Source organism: Glandiceps talaboti, chromosome 15 (genome assembly GCF_964340395.1).
Source record: "Glandiceps talaboti chromosome 15, keGlaTala1.1, whole genome shotgun sequence".
Lineage (NCBI taxonomy): Eukaryota > Metazoa > Hemichordata > Enteropneusta > Spengelidae > Glandiceps > Glandiceps talaboti.
This window is the reverse complement of record NC_135563.1, coordinates 17,052,151-17,069,356: the sequence shown is the minus strand read 5'-3', so window position 1 is coordinate 17,069,356 and position 17,206 is coordinate 17,052,151. Positions and strand designations below refer to the sequence as shown.

At 36.2% G+C, this 17,206-nt stretch overlaps 2 protein-coding genes across 2 annotated transcripts in view; one reads left to right on the top strand and one right to left on the bottom strand.

Moving 5' to 3' along the window:
- Positions 1-1,344: 1,344 nt before the first annotated feature.
- On the top strand, positions 1,345-5,645 carry LOC144446275 (homeobox protein notochord-like). Its single transcript, XM_078136026.1, has 2 exons — positions 1,345-1,768; positions 5,245-5,645. The coding sequence occupies exons 1-2, from the start codon at positions 1,345-1,347 to the stop codon at positions 5,643-5,645; spliced, it is 825 nt and encodes a 274-aa protein (XP_077992152.1).
- A 1,895-nt stretch (positions 5,646-7,540) lies between these two features.
- The window catches only part of LOC144446585 (eukaryotic peptide chain release factor subunit 1), a 17,266-nt gene continuing 7,600 nt past the window's right edge, over positions 7,541-17,206 (bottom strand). The window contains exons 3-10 of the mRNA XM_078136385.1: positions 16,898-17,096; positions 16,253-16,391; positions 15,554-15,744; positions 14,858-14,987; positions 13,862-14,017; positions 13,188-13,252; positions 12,673-12,745; positions 7,541-12,152 (exon numbers count right to left, since the gene is read on the bottom strand). Of these exons, the coding sequence (XP_077992511.1) occupies positions 12,001-12,152; positions 12,673-12,745; positions 13,188-13,252; positions 13,862-14,017; positions 14,858-14,987; positions 15,554-15,744; positions 16,253-16,391; positions 16,898-17,096 (1,105 nt within the window). The 3' untranslated portion in view covers positions 7,541-12,000. The remainder of the gene's footprint in view (positions 12,153-12,672; positions 12,746-13,187; positions 13,253-13,861; positions 14,018-14,857; positions 14,988-15,553; positions 15,745-16,252; positions 16,392-16,897; positions 17,097-17,206) is intronic.

Genomic DNA, 17,206 nt, shown 5'->3' with positions numbered 1-17,206 from the left:
AGTGTAGTGTTTGAGATACGAATTTGGCAATCAAAATATTTTTAACACATTCAGGAACATAATTACTGTACATATTCAATCATTATCTCATTTATAATAGACGCCCAAATATGATAGTTTTTGTTCTCGTAGCATTTCCGCGTTTATCAAAAAGGTCTGTGTGATGCCAAGCCCAAAATCAAGTTTTACCCGAAGTGTATATTTTTCCGAATTCGTTGTATACGTCTCATGTACATGTCTAGTATGAAATGTACAATACATGCACGTGTTATAGCATCGTGTATCGTGAACATGTGTATATCACATCATGAGATTACTTCAGCTACATGCAATTTGTTTGTTTGAAAGAAAGCCAATATATGAACCGCTGGCTAACATATGGTGAGAACGCGGAGAACATAACAAATGTGCCATCCACCCATTCAAATACTGATTAAGCCATTACAGGTGAATACGAGTAGAGAGAGAGATAAGCCTACATCGCACAATGTTTAACCGAAATCCTGTTCAATATTATTAAAAAATCACGGATTATATAGACGGCTCCTAGTGCAATCCAATATTACTTTAACAAAATATGGCAAAATTAAACCAGAGTACCATCTTGCGTTGAAATGATTTTTCAATTCATGTTAGCGAATTCGTTTTTGTTTGAAAGAAAGCCTCGGCAGTTGACTGGTAAATGTTGTTGCGGTCCGTACTGCCAGCAATACGGCCTCCCTTAGCTGAGAGAACCAATTTGTAATATAGACGTCAATAAATGACTCGTAATGATAGGTTTCAATGAATCCTCTAACATCAATAGGTCATGACGATCAAAAACCCTATATTTGAAGGCGGAGAAATAGGCATCTCGTAGCATAGACTCCGAGTTACCATATTGACACCCCATTTCCCATGATCCTTTTATCATTTGTGACAACTGAAGCGCTAAATTAATAATAATGTTTAAATCATCAATTCATTAAAGGGGAAAGATTGACACGAAGGATAACAAATATAAACCAATTAAAGAACCAATAATTGGAAAATACTTTGCCCGGGAAACCGAACGAATGGAAATCACTTTTTCGTTCGGTGTAATTGACGGCGAGGCTGTGAAAAATGTGTGTATTTAATTATTTAAAGGCTTCATAAAGACATTCGCACCAACCTATTCATGGTATACATTGACACGTTTTCTCTCACTGAAAAGAGAGAGCGTTGAATAACTACTCACAATTGGCTTATGAAAAAGAGCATTAACACGTAGGTGATAGACCAGGTATGTATTTTCATTGAGTGCTGTTCAAAAACCAACACTCCACCGTGTACTCATTACAGACGAACACTGACTTTTTTAAGATGAATACACCAATTCCGAAAGCACTGACACCACAACAACTGCGTCTTCAACTACCATCATTTTATCACTACTTACCGACGATGTACTCACCCCACCATATTCGCACAGGCTCCGTACCGATGCCGAACATCGTCATGAACACGAAAGACCGAGGGAAGTCTTTCACGATCGAGGCGATTCTTCGAGGTAGCAATAAAATGTTAACGCCATCGTCACCACAAATACAGGCGATAGATCAACAATATCTCCGAAGCTCGATAGAATCACGGTATGACTCAGGTTGGACACCTGCGACTTCAACGCCAAGATCAAGGTTAAAACATTCACCAAAGCATTGCAACGTTGACTGCCGGAGAGCCTACATTTCAAACAGCGAAATGTTATTTCCCAAAGACGGTACATGTACGGAGATTGATATAGCAGGTAATATGATTTATTCAAAATATTATATGTCAGCTAAGACATACATTTTAAGGTTAGAAATCAAGCGCGGGGGGGGGGGGTCACGTTTAGCTCTCGTTTTCGAAACAAAGATATAGTTAAAGCTTATAGAAATGGGAAAACATTTTCCTTGTTATTCTCACATATTAATGATTTGCTGAAGACAAGAAAACAGTTTCTATTCTAAGCAACTTACTCGAAAGAGCATTCCACGTGTCTTTTTGTTTGATAGGCTATTGAGAGACAATTAAAGGATTTTAATGATTGTGAGGGTACGTGATTTGGCATCTATATATCCGATATTATACCAGATCACCTGGTTGCACAAATCTTAACTGTATATTGAGATAGAGAAGTGGGTTGTGTATTTCTCCTCATAGAGAACCACGTTCTATTGTATGTATGTCTTATTGAAGTGGTGTAGTTTTGAATTCGAGTTAATGTACTTACAGAAAAATGTTAACACCATTAAATGATTCTGGCATAGAAATTTTCCTTGCATGCCTTCGATGGAACAAAACACTGTCTTCTGGCGTTGTTAGCATATAGTTAGGGGCAGTGGTTTTCTCATTATTTTGTATACTAAATTATATCATTTAATTGTATATACGTAATGCCAATGTTTGATGAATTATGTCAATATCGAGTGATGATTTAGCAAGAGTCAGTAGAACAATGTACATTTCAATATTATAATTTATAACAATGCTACTGTCGCGATTTATCCTGAAATTAACACAGTAAACACTAATACAATATTGATACAAAAAAAACTGCGTCAAGTTTAAAATGACAAGGACGATGAAAACGAAACTTGAAACGTTTATTTATCTCCCGAACTTTCCGTCCTTTTTCGTATCTCCAGTCCACGGACTGTATAATCACCGAATAATGAGTTTGAATAGGATTATTCATCATGCTATAATACTCTGAATGTGAAGATTTAAGCTTTATTTAAAATGAATCGGTTTTCTGTTATTCACCAATGCAAGTGTTTCTGAACCAAGTTTTCGAAATCTAAACTTACCCCTCTTGTACATAATAAATACAAAAATAACTTGAAAACTTAGCAGTTAGTTAATAGACTAGTAATAAAAGTGAGTACAGCAACGACATGAATCGTCGACTAGTTTCGCACCCCGACGGACATTTTCAAAGTACGCGTATAATTCGGTTTGTAACATTCACTTGAACATGAAAACTATCTATTACCGATGGTACTCGGTACACGTACTGCAGTATTTTTTCGATGTTGTTTCGCCGAAGAATTTTCCAAAGATAATGTTCCGACTCTTGGGATTTGGTTTTTGTCTTCTATCACATCCTCTCTTTACAAGACGTTGCGTCAATTCGGCTAGTTCAGTAAAACACATCCGATGAATCCCTGACTGGTAATATGGAAGGGGTTATTTTCAATGTTAAGGAAGAGAGTTTGTAACAGATTGATATGTTTATCGGTGGGCTTGCAGTAACGGGTGGAAACTTTGCTTTTTCAAGTCCCACTATTACAGTAATATCCAAGAAATCCATTTCGAACCTTTGAATGCAATAGTTTGTAAAATTGATGGTGGGTACCCTTATGTGTCATCTCAGCTACTCGTCTCTATACGTACACAACTCCCACACTGAAAGGGTGCACGTGACAAGTTCTGGTTTATTCAATAAACACGAACTTTTTAGTTAGACCTTCTTATTTCTAAGATCGCGATAAAACATAATGAAATAATGCAGTTACACCACCAAGCTGCCCCGACACGTTACATGGTTTGACACATCTTTCTGTTCTTAGTTAATTTTTAAACACAAGACTGAGAAAGATAAAATTACAAAATTAAGCAAACCACGTCGCTCATTTTTCAGAGCGCTCTTTCTACAATTGAATGCCTAATTTAATTCCAGTGTAACCTAACAGTTTTGTTGTCAGTGAGGTTAACTAATCAAATAAGCTAATACTAAGTGTCGAAGTTAAACAGTGCAGTTGCTATCTTTAAACGTATCGGTCTCCTTGGGTATTACAGTGCACAGAAATATATAAATTTGCAGTTCATTTTCAACTAAGTATTGGCAAAAGTTACACTCTGTGTTAGTAAAATCGTACAATTATTCAGACATCCTCGTGATTGTCAATTACTAGATTACTCTCACCCAGTTTGAATCAATATAACAAACTACATTTACCGTAAAACTCTCTAAAAGCAATGCCATGTATTGTAATGTGAGTCACGAATAATACAAAACGCACCACTCTATTGTGAAAGGGGAAATGACAAAAGTCAAGACAATATGTTCGATCTCACGATAAATGGGTCATTTTATACAATTACATTATTAAAATCATGATTATCGCATGTACTTTAATGTATTGAACCAAACCATATCAATTATAGATATCAATACCACCGTACGGATACATATTTTCCCACTCGACCATCCATCATTTTTATAATTCAATATTTATCATGGATCATTGAAAACAAAAAAAAACTTTGAAAAGTGTGTAAACATTAAGATTCGATGTTTTTTAATTGTGTGTACGTGAAGGTCTCATATTACCGAAACTGTCACGGATTTCTTACATTGGTTTAATTTCACTGTATCATTTTAATGGTACATTGTGAATTTAACCACCTGTTGGAATCAATTGAAAAATTAAATGATATGAACACCTAAAACGTGCTGAATGTATTGTTCTGACAATTGAGTTAGCCATAGCTTGGTATTCACTTTAAAGTAGAATACATTTCTAGTTTGGTTTTATGAAAGTAGGTAGCCCTACTACTTGATGTTGATTTCATTTCATACTATGAAATGTGACATTGTTATGAAATTTACAAGCTGTGCGAGTCAAGATATAATTTTTACCAGACCGATGCGTTCTCCCAAATGCAAAATTACACTCGACTTCGGGGTTACAATTTCAAAATCGTCGTAAGGCCTATAAAAAGTGTTTGGTTCCGGTTACCCGACTCCACCTAGTTTGTCACGCCGACCCTAAACTTTTTTTTACGTATTCAAGAAAATAATAATAAAATCGCGAAAATAATGAACGTTTCTCGAGTTCACGACAATCTGCTAAGATAATTAAAAGCTCAAGCAACATACGGGTATATACTGGTAATCTTTTTGTTAAACCAGGCTATGAAATGTAGTACTACACAGCCCGAGTATTAACGAGATGTTTGCCGAGTAAGACTACATGATTCTGCCCCGGTATACCGGTCTCGATTGTAGCTCAGACCACTATATTTTTATAGTGGTCTGAGATTGCAGGTAGCCTGTAAGATACGACGTGTAGCGCACGTCTATCAGCCAGCACCCACTGATTAAGGTTGAACAACAAGACGCATCTTGCGGGCTATTGTATATAAGGGAAATAGGCATATTTGAAAAATGTATGTGTTCAAGTTGCGTGCATGTGTGTGCATGTCTAATAAGTTTACTCTGTTTTATCCGAGTAGAAAACACGACGAAGAGAGAGGTCCCAAAATGCGGTTGGGGAAAACCCAAGCCGAAACGAGTACGGACTATCTTTACGGCTGAACAGTTGGAAAAATTGGAATGTGAATTTGCCAGACAACAGTATATGGTTGGAAGTGAGCGATATTTTCTGGCGTCTTCCCTCAATCTGACCCAAGCGCAGGTCAAAGTATGGTTTCAGAATCGACGTATCAAATGGAGGAAACAGACTCTTGAACAACAACGTGCAAAACTGGCAGAACTGACGTCACAGAACGGGGAAGACGATACAGTGCTAGAACAGACTGATGACGATATCTGCAGTAGTGGTAGTAGTGATCATGAAATGGACACCACTGTTTTATCTTGTCCCGTTAGCAATGACTATCATCATATGCTGTGATCTATTTCATGGGATGATTTGTTTCAAAGGTGTAATAGTAATGAACATGAGTGAAATGGACGCTGTTTTGTCATGTCCTGTTAACAACGCAAGGTTATTATCATATTATGTGATCTATTTCAAGAAGGGGCTGTGCTCACGATCCTACTAAATGAGTACTAGTCAATGATCATAAAATTGACATAGTGTTGTTAGCAATGAATTGAATATTCGAATATCATCATATTCTGTCACTATGGTCCATTTCATGGTGGGTATGGGTGCATGTACAGAGAGGCAAAGTCTGTAACGTTTTGCTTTTTAAAATAATTTTTATTTCATATATATTTATTCTTACATTATTACAACTAGATTGGAGATATTTTAGAGATTCTAACATTTGGAAAAAACCGACAGTCTCGATTTCAAGCTCTGTCTGTATTTTCAACAATTGACACTATTCGAGTTGATATGCTGATTCACTCCTAAATAAATCTTAGTTTGAATTTAAGTATATTTCATACCCTGACTTTAGATGAAAATGATGTTGGGGTTATAGGCTGTATCACTTTAAGGAACAAGATTTTAAACACATCGGCAAGATTTACTAAGTTTCAAACAAAGCAGAACGATCTGATATCACAAAGACTGTGCAAACCTTTCACAGAACACTGAGGGCGTCTATCATCTGGACAATCCAAAGATAACCGTAGCAACACAACATTTCAGAACTAGAATACTGTTACACGAGACATATTGTATCACCCAGATTACAAAATAGACTCATAACAGTGAACTGAAATCACCACGGAGTAAGTGTCTAGTGATACCAGATTATCAAACACACAAGATCTAATGTCGTGATAATGTTTTCACTGAGGGGAGGGGTTCAAGTAGCCGTTTCGAAGTTGAACTTCGTATCAAGACGCCCCCTCCCCACTGACTTCAGCGCCTAGTTGACTCAGCCTGAAGTCTGAACTTTTCAAAGTGACCCACACGCCATATACACGTTTTTTTTTTTAATGTACAAAGTGTCATTTAAATACTTGTGTTGGATTCCTTTATCATCATTTGAATTTAATAAAATATTATTTATGAACATGTATTATTTTTGATAGTTTTAACTCTCGATGTTGATGTGGAGTGCAAAAGTATTATCTTTTAAAACTCGGAAGACGTTATGAAACCAATTCGTCCCGTCGGCAGCCATTTCAAAACATGGAAAATTGAAAAGCCGAGACGAGTAAGTTTTTCCCCAGGTAATACGCCCTCAGTGGTGACTTTTCTCAGACATCACGGAAACAGATTTTCAACTTTGATACTACAATATTATAGGTTGACAAGGACAACTGAGACACGCCAACTCATTATGATTGGAAACGAAAAATAACTAACGTATAAACACATTATTAACACTGAAGGGAATCTTCAGTAATGATTAGGAGGGGGAGGGGAGGTGTCAAGTCTGGTCTTTTCCACAAAATGTGACCCTCCCTCAATTTCCTTTCTCGAAAACATGACCCAATACTTCCTGTTCAAATATTACAAAAACATGGGTATGTGAGATCCGAAAGGAACACGTGTCCCAGAATAAGTGGCAAGGACTCGATCCCACCACTACCACCACTTATATAATTTAAAAGGCACTGGTAGTTTCCCATTCCATGTACATGCACTACCACCACAGTAAATCTGTGTAAAGGCACTGCATTAATCAATACCAATGTTTGGATCTAATTGGCAGAACTAAAGGCTAGAAACTCCCAATCACTAGAAGGGTACCCTACGAACATTGACCAGACCAAGGTCAACTTCTTCACCTCACCTTTCGGGTTGGCGATGTGTGAAAGTTAAGATGTGTGTATTATGTTTGATTCAAAATAAACATACGGCCACTTCAGTGTTTTTAGTTGTTCATTGCATTTAGATATTTTATTGGTACCATCACCTGGCTGGTAAGGCAATACGAAATGTAAAGACTTGTCAAGTCAAAAAATGTACAGAAGACAAAAAAATAAATCTGCAAAAAGCAAGATGAAGGAAAAGCAATGAAACAAAGGAAATAATATCAACCCACATATTTCTGTAAAGCATAAAGTTGATTTATATATTTACAATTGAAACTTTTTTGGGGGATATAAAGTGATATAAAAAGAAGGCAGTTCCTTGGATGAGGGTACATGTATTTCCGGTCTCCAAGTGCAAGAGTTCGTATTCGTATCAAAATACTAATATGTGCATATTTGAGATTGTGATAATACTCGGCCATTATGGTGGTTTCTGACTAATCTTATTAATGTAACTTTGCATGCGACATAAACTTGGTTCATTTTTCGCTGTCTATCATGGAGGGATTAAACAAAGATTTCAACAAGCGTCATTATTTTTGTACTTTGAAACTGCAGTTTTGAAGATGTTATAGTGTGTTACATACAAACAGTAGTTCTAATTTCACCTTTGCTGACATTTTGTTCAAAGTGATGATTTTCAGTATTAATATTGTCATTTCAGTTCTCAGGAAACCATTTTGTATGTTTATGAAACATCTACATTGCAGAAGATTATATATATCAGAGAATCAAGGGTGTCTGCAGTTTGACCGTGTCTAAATTGGTGCGTAAAAAACATGCAAATTTCTGTGTCTTTTGGTACTTCATTGAGACTGGCATATGCTTTTCACACGCACCAAACTTTTTCTAAGAACGGTTGTGATTGGTTAAAGTACTTTTGAAAGGTAGATTCTCATATGCCAGACTGTTTGTAAGATCTGCCGTGATTGGTTAAAGTATTTTTAAAAAGGTAGATTCCCATATGCTAGACTGCTTGTAATATTTGTTGTGATTGGTCAAAGTACTTTTGAAAAGGTACATTCTCATCTGCCAGACTGTTTGCAAGATCTCTTTTTGACTAGTGAATGCTATGACAACTGAACAAATGTTGCAAGAACTATGGAGACTGGCGACTGAAAGCAACTGATACACAAGATATCAGCTTTAAAGTTTAGGAATCAATACAAATGATGAATGCGAATGATTGGAAGTATAGTGTATTAAGCTATGCCTTAAACAGTGCCCTCAAGTGACAGACCCTTTAATTTTTTCTTAGTATCCACAATTTTGGCAAAAATTACCACTTTCCCTTTATCTTTATCTTCATCATCCTTTCCCTATCAAACTTCTATTTTCTCTTTTGGGGGAAGCAGAGAAATGAGGTAGGTAAAATTTCCAATCCATTTGCAAAGAGCTGTGAAACAAAACAAAAACATGAACATATATACACAAGACACTCTAGGTGCCGTAAGGAAGGCACCAAGACCGATTTAATACAATGGCAGCCTTATATTGCAATTGAAATATGCTGATTTGCATAAATTTCTAAATTTGAAACCCGAGGTGAAAGGTTACCAGTTGGGTCAAAGGTTACAGTTGGAATCTCTACACTTGATTTTCGTGGCAGTCTAACACAATTTGTTCTCATTTCTAACTAACCTATCATGTTTCTCCTGAGAAGAAAAAATATTACAAAAAAAATGTTGAGCTAGTAGTTACTCAAATCTTGCATACAATAAAACATGGTTTGCTATACACTGCCATAAATTGTTCACAATGTAATTACAATCGGTAGGGGAACAAACCCGTCACGTGGATCATGCGAGTCACTTTTGAACTAACTACAAGTTCCTCAGCTGTCTTGTCTGGAAATTTGTGCAAAACTTGAAAATTCAAACGTTCTTCTCATGAAGAAATAAAGTACAAGTTTTACATTAAGTTTTCTATTAAAAATCTTTGTCCAAAGACATAAAAACAAACTTCTTTCTTTTTTATTGAATTCCATGGTCCATATACATTAGTCTTTGTACCTGTAGCAAAAGTCAATGCACAAAAACACAAGTCTGGAAACATTCACTGTATGCATGTGGTCACATTTTATGGCAAAGATTTGGGGTTTAGCAGACCCTTTGATCGAGAATAATGAACTTGGCCACTTTCAGGCTGGTGAGGCAAGACTCAAAAACGATTTACACAGGAAGGTGACTGTTAGTGTCTTGTTTTTCATGTTATCAGTGTCCTAAATGAGTATGCAGGATTCTGCCATTTCCTTATTTGGATATGCATGGTTTTACTACTTCCTTATTTGGATATGCATGGTTTTACTATATCCTTATTTGGATATGCAAGGTTCTACCACATGTTGGATTTCCTTATGGGTGTGCAGGGTTTCACTCTTTTGGGATATGCAAGACTTCTACTACTATTACCAGTACCTTACTTGGAGTTCTACTGTATCCATTATTTGGATATGCAGATATCTACTACCATATTTGGATATGAAGGATTTACTATGTCCTTATTTGGGTATATATAAATGGCAATATGCATATTTGGGCATAAAACAAATTGTAATGTCCATATTTGGGCATAAAACAATTTGCAATATCCTAATTTGGATATAAAAGATCTACTGTCAGAAGACTTGTTTCAGCCAACATAGATATATTATTTTTTCAATGTCAGCAAATACAAAACTTTGACCACATTGTCTACAAAAGTGAACAGGATAGTCCAAGTAATTTAGAGAGTCCAACATCAACAACATAATGCCGCCCTTTGGACTGTATAAGTTACCTTGAACATGATGTTGGTCACCTAAAGAACTGGTGGTGATTGGTACAATCTTAGCTGATATAAGATGTGTTGAAACGACAAAGTACTGTCTCACTTCTCCTTTTTGAAATTTACTCACCAGTCAAAAATTCAGCATCTAATTCAGCTAAGGTCCTTTTTCCTTTCTTTATCCAACCAACTATTAAAATACATTTTGGGTGAAACTGGAAATTGGTAATAGCCACCTTGCAATAGTGTTCCCTGCACTAAAACTAGCATACAGTGAATACCCAGACTTGTCATCTTGTGCAATGTTCATGTTTATTGCCATACTACCAGTTACTTAGGGGGTCCACTATGAGATTCTTGCTTCCATATAAGGACGTGACAAAATACTGTAGAAGTTGAACTAATTATTGGTAGCCAACGAATTATGTTCCCCACCCACAATCTCCCAGGTACAAAAAAATCTTAGACTTGTTATTTTTTTTAAAAGTTTTGTACAAAAATAAACATTTCAGAATGCCCTGAAAATTTGTGTTAACAACTCTCTACAGAGGAAAAGTTGGAGTAAAACCCTGGTACTATGGCAACAAACATGATATAAATATTTGAAAAAGTCCTGTGCTCATAGAGCATATCATGTCATACTATTTACATATGCTGCACCAACAAGTTACAACACACTTAGCTGGATTTTGCCAACCTCTTGAGACTTTTTCAAAATAATGTTGCCCTTTCACAAGTGTTGTTGACCCTCTAGTAAGTATTATTACCCTTATCAGCCATCTTATCACCATTCTGATACAATTATTACCCTATCAGCCATATTATTACCCTCCTGATAGTATTATTACCCTTATCAGCCATCTTATCACCCTCCTGATAGTATTATTACACTATCAGCCACATATGCTTTGAATGACAAATCAGCAGAAACTGAAACGAACAGCAGATTTTTTCATCTGCTTTTTCTCTTCCATGATTCAGCTTAGGGTATCAATACTACCTACATAAGAAGAAGGACATCCCGGATGTCAACTGATAGGGGAGTTTCCATCGACGTGTTTTTACTACACACATCATTTGCTGGCTGACGACATTGGCAGTGATGGATTGATTTCAGATCTATCCTGACTAGAGGGTAAAAAACTGTTGTAATTTCAACCAAATAAACCATTCTTTCAACAACACATTGTCATGGCAACATATGATGGCAGTACAGTTCAAGACCTCATTTTTGGTTATCTGGGGACGCAAATGTTTTTTTTGGGGGGATTGGACTAAAATAAACATTTTTTTTTTTTCACTTGTTTTGAGGAGTTAACTTTGTAGGATGGTTGTGCAAGTTCCTGAACACAGCTCTTTGCAAACTGACAGTGAAATTAAAATTGACTCAGAAACAAATCGTCTAAACATCCTTTTGTCAAACAAATTCAGGATATTGGTATCTCTAAATTTCTAGATGCAATGATATACTTAATAATAAGTGACACCAAATACCAGAACGAATAAGTTTAAAGTTTTTCAAACCTGCCTTCAATATAGTGGAAACATAATTCACAAAAATTTTGTTCCTTATTTTTTTTTCTTCTGATAAACTGAAACCTTTTACATGGTTTCCATGGTAACATGATGCTGCAGTTTTAAAAGTCGTTAAAGTGATCAAATTTTGAGCCAACTTTCTTCGAAGGCAGGAAGAAATTTTTCATAATAGGCATCATCTTAATGACGGCTAAGTGTGTTGTAACTCATTGATGCAGCTATAAAATCTAATAATCGTCAATGTCACAAAGGTCATCGTCGTCAAACTCTAACTGTTGGAAGTCGACGCGGTAACGGAGAATTCCTCCAATTCCACCAAACCCTTTACAGAACTGTGACCCTTCTTGTGACCTGTCTGTGATGATTTCTAATGTTGCACCTAAAAAAAATAAAATAAAATAAGAAAAAAATTACGAGAAGGAAAGAGATATCAGTTATTGAAGTGGTAGTGAGAGTAATTATATGGGTTTTAGCAAAGATCGTATTGGTAAACTTCATTCAGACATTTGCAAGAAAGTAATGGCGTCTTCTCTCAAACCTTTTCAACCAAAACCAGTGAGGGCGCTATCATAATGTCTTTGTGCAGTTGCTGTGAATACATATTAGGAAATGCAACAGAGTACAATGTCCAGTCACTGGACAAAACCCTAACTCTGGGTCACAAAATCAGTACATCTACTCAACTACTTAGCTTGTCTGTCTATATAGACTAATAAGAAAATTCTGAAAAAAAACAGTTTTTTAATGATAGCAGGTTTTAAGTGGACTTTGGTAGTAAGAAAATACTAAACATGAGACATACACTCCAAAGATTGTGTAATATTCATTTCTGGATTTTGATTTAATTAGACAATCGTTTCTATCACAATGTTCATATTTGACTAGAGTTGAAAACTTACCAAATGTTTTGTAATTGTTTGCTAGCCATTCCAATAAAGGTTGTGAGTCTACCAACTCAAGCTCTACACCACTCTGTAAAGACAAAAAACAAACACCACAGGTATGAGTTCAAGGCGAGCCATACTAGTAATTTGTACTTGGAACGAATGATGTTACATTTTGTAAGTCACCAAACATAGACCTTCCGAGTCACACATAAAAGCCACACTACACGTGTCTTTGCCATTAGCAAAAGACAACCCAATACAGCCAAATTGTTACCGTATTTTAGAGTTATTTCACAACGACTCTGATTAAAAAACAGGTTGATATCATACACACGACGCACAACTGAAGATTAGTTTTAACAATCATTGACAGATTAATCAAGTTTTGCTCAACTTAGTTATTTGTGTACAAACAAATATGTCCTTGGTAAAGAGAGGGTTTTATTGTCATCATGTCAAAACAGTACTTTTAGTAGTTTGTTTCTGTCTTAGCTTGTCGAAAGTGATGTCAACATAGTAATACTTACATCTTTATCCACAAAATGCGTCCTATCCCTTTCTTGTTCAGGCGTAAGATGAAGTACCTTCTCCTCTGAAACAGTCAATATACAAGGGTCAATATGAAAGCTTGGCTATTATAAATGTCGAATGAATAAATTTCTAGGAAATTTCTTCATGACTAGCTGGGGCTTGTTGTCTGCTTCACATGACAATGTAGCATGGATAAGTTTTCTCTGACTAAAACATTCAAAAGTTACATGTACCCTTAAAGCATTTTTGTGGATGGTAGAAAATATATAAAATCTACTTATGTTCCCAAAGTACATATACTTTACTGGGGTTCCCAACCAAAATTATTGCACAAGATATGGAAATCTGTATACATTTTCTCAGATTCTACCCCTCTTCCCAAACCGTAGCAAAGATATTGTCTTAGGTACAGCTGGTATAAACTGTTGGTAATATTACCAATGAGAATGTGAAATATGGCAACTGTGAAAATTTATGACCGAAACTGTCAGCTGATGTAAACCAGGTAAAGGACTCCATTGACATCATATACTATCAGAAGATTTTTTCAAACACACTAACACAACAAAATAAACTGTTGAAATTGACAAAGAATAATTGCTTGACAAGTCTGTTGGTGACTATTACACCAGATACTGCTATAATACATCACTTCATTAAAGTCACTTACCATCAGTTTGGTGGTTTTTCAGAACATATCTCATAATATCCAGGTTTTCCCATACAATCAGAATCTCCACTGAACCCATCTCTAGGGCCTTCAGGGTATCGTCTACACCAAAACAAAACTTGCCTGTATCTTGTGAAATCTCATCAAAATACTTGCCTAGTTGAGAAATCAAATAAACATACATACTATGTTATTAGTAGACAAATATTTTTACAATTCATATTTAATCTGGAAAATAAATCATATTCAAGAATATTTTTTTTTTATTCAGCGAAGGAAAGCATGAGTGACCTAAGGGGCCTTGTCAATATGAGTTGAAGACGTGTGTACTGACAAACCCATTGCCTACAGTACTTTTCGGCTGAACGATAACATTTTTGGAGAATAACGTAATTACACCAGAGAAAGTAAATTGTTGATTTTTAATATTTGTAACCATATTTCATGTACAATCGAACCAATGACACAGGCATGTGTTATGATAAGGGAATAAATAATGTATTTTCTGTTTGAACATGTACAACTTAGCTTGTGTCATACAATGATACATACATGCTATCATCTGGCATGTACATTTTTCTCATAATTATTATGATACCTGAAGTGCCTTTTTAGCTTTAACCGTCTGGTACATTTGAACAATACGGTAGTGAACAATTGATGTGCATGCGATAACCCCCCCCCCCCCCCCCACACCCCATGGTATCTGACATGTGTGCCAGGTTTGATTGAAACTGAGTTGTGGTTGTCAGGGATACAGTTGGCCATGGACGGTCACACAGATATACAAAGAACAGGGTTCATTCCTACAGCCTTCTAAGGTGTTCCCTTTGGGGGTTGCAAATAATAACCCAAAGGAACATTTATTTATTTACGAAAATAACTGGATACTAAAAATTCTACATTATACTGCAACACACTACACACTTTCTGATTCACCATTTACATTAAAGCAATGACTTTCTAATGGATAAAATACATAATATCAAGACATACCAATCAGTTTCTTCTCCTGAATAAACTTGACATTGGCCAAGACTTCAGAAGACAGCTCAATGGCTTGGTTGAAACCATTCTCCCCTCCATAAGAAACATCCACCAATTTCAAAACTTTGGCTTGAAGACGCTGATAAAAACAAGGCAAAAAATCCGAGTGAGTTAAACCTCATAGAAAAGAATTTCAATTATTATACATGCAATTTTTCACGATTTGTTTCTGGAATTAAAATATCTTTTATATAATTAACTTGTGTTCAGCCACTACAAAATCGGATGACACAAATATTTTTCCACTTTCTGCATATTATTGGTTTACATATGCAACAGAATTTGCCAAGCTGATTACACAGTTTTAGTACATTTGATTTTTCACTGTTACTGCAGAGGTCTTGTTCAGTTCTGGGAGTGTTGACTCCTGTAATGTATTGGCACAATTATAACTTCACCAGCTAGTTAAACTGTAAATGGCTTTGAGGCAATTAAACCAGAGTCAAATTCTAATGTAATTTAATTCACAATCGTTATTTTCAATGTTACCCTTAATGAAAAGCATGCTCAATAAGTGTATATTCTACTTTCACAAATCCGTAGTCCCCTTCACTATTTAGATCACTTTAAAACTGAGATTGATTTCTTGATACAACATAGATACTCGTTCGTTATTAACTAGAACAGAAACCAATATGAACTTACTGGATCAAACATGTCGGATTGACTGAGTTCTGTCTTAAAATCAGCAGAACCAGCTAAGATAAGGCCAGCAATGTTGGGTTTATCGTTGGTAATGTACAGCGTTACTGCTGTCTCTGCAACCTTTCTCACATAGTTATGTCTCTTCTCCATTCGAAGACGTGCAAAACGTAAGGCAGACTGGCCACCACGACCTACAAAGAAGATGTAAGAATCAGTTGAACACGCCAGGACAAAATGCAGTGCTGATATGCATTTATTTGAGAGATGTGGGGGTAGGGACAGTGCTGTTATGTTTCTTTGGGTGATATGGGGTAGGGACAGTGCTGTTATGTGTTTCTTTGGGTGATATGGGGTAGGGAGTGTGCCAATATGTGTTTCTTTGGGTGATATGGGGAGGGACAATGCCAATATGCGTTTCTTTGGGTGATATGAGGTAGGGAGTGTGCCGATGTGTTTCTTTGGGTGATATGGGGAGGGACAATGCCAATATGCGTTTCTTTGGGTGATATGAGGAGGGAGTGTGCCGATATGTGTTTCTTTGGGTGATATGGGGAGGGACAATGCCAATATGCGTTTCTTTGGGTGATATGAGGTAGGGAGTGTGCCGATATGTGTTTCTTTGGGTGATATGAGGTAGGGAGTGTGTGCCGATATGTGTTTCTTTGGGTGATATGGGGTAGGGACAATGTGTAGACTTACCATGTTTCTTTGGGAGATCCACAGTGAATTTATGTAACACTTCCCTGGTGTTACCTGATAGTGTACCAAACAATGCTCCGTTACCATCCATTACAATAAAACCAAACTTGTTGTCGTCCGCCAACAAAGCAGTCAAGGCCTACAAAGAAAACAAACTCTACAAGTTATCAACACGATACTAAGAAATAAAACCATACAACTAATTGCTTGATCACAATGCCTTTTCTTCTTCTCTCTTTTTTTTATTTTTTTTTTTTACATTTTTAGAGGAATCTTCCAATCAGACTCAATTTGTCTTGATAGGGATTTAGTAAATGTGATGTCATTTCCTGTCAAATTTTTCCACAACGTCTTCCTGGAAATCCCCAAAATGGCAGAACAAAGGTAAGATTAGTTGGGCTTACTTCCAAAATTGCAGAGTTGAGTAAGTTGCAACTATTTATCACCCAAAATCATATGAAAGTTGATGGCAGTAATCAGTACAAGTGTAATGAATGCAGAAACAAACCTTTGGCACCTCATACATGACTTGTGCAATTTGCACACTGAATTTAGCCAATTTGTTATCTCACTTACAGACACTGTCATTTGAACTTCACAATCTGGTAGTACAATACACATGTATTTCTACACTAATACACTTACCTCTGTATGGAATTTGTTGTCACACAGATAGAGTGACGTATTGATAGCTCTGAATGGTTCAAAATCGATGTTGACTTTCTTCTCTTTGCCATCTTCTGTGACAATGGTACCACAGTAGATTACAAGACCATTTGGCGGTACTTTGGAATAAAGCTTGAGACGTTGTTGTACGGAGGTGATAGCACTAAGTACAGACAACCTGAAGGATAAGATTGCAGTGAGACACGATTTGTTAGAATTTAACGACGGCAGATATTGTAAATTTTACATTATATATGAATGTATATCAGAACCACATGTGCGGGTGCA

Coding starts and splice junctions, on each gene's coding strand:
- LOC144446275 (XM_078136026.1), top strand. CDS start 1,345: ATGAATACACCAATTCCGAAAGCACTGACACCACAACAACTGCGTCTT. Junction 1,769..5,244: donor TACGGAGATTGATATAGCAG/GTAATATGATTT, acceptor TTATCCGAGTAG/AAAACACGACGAAGAGAGAG.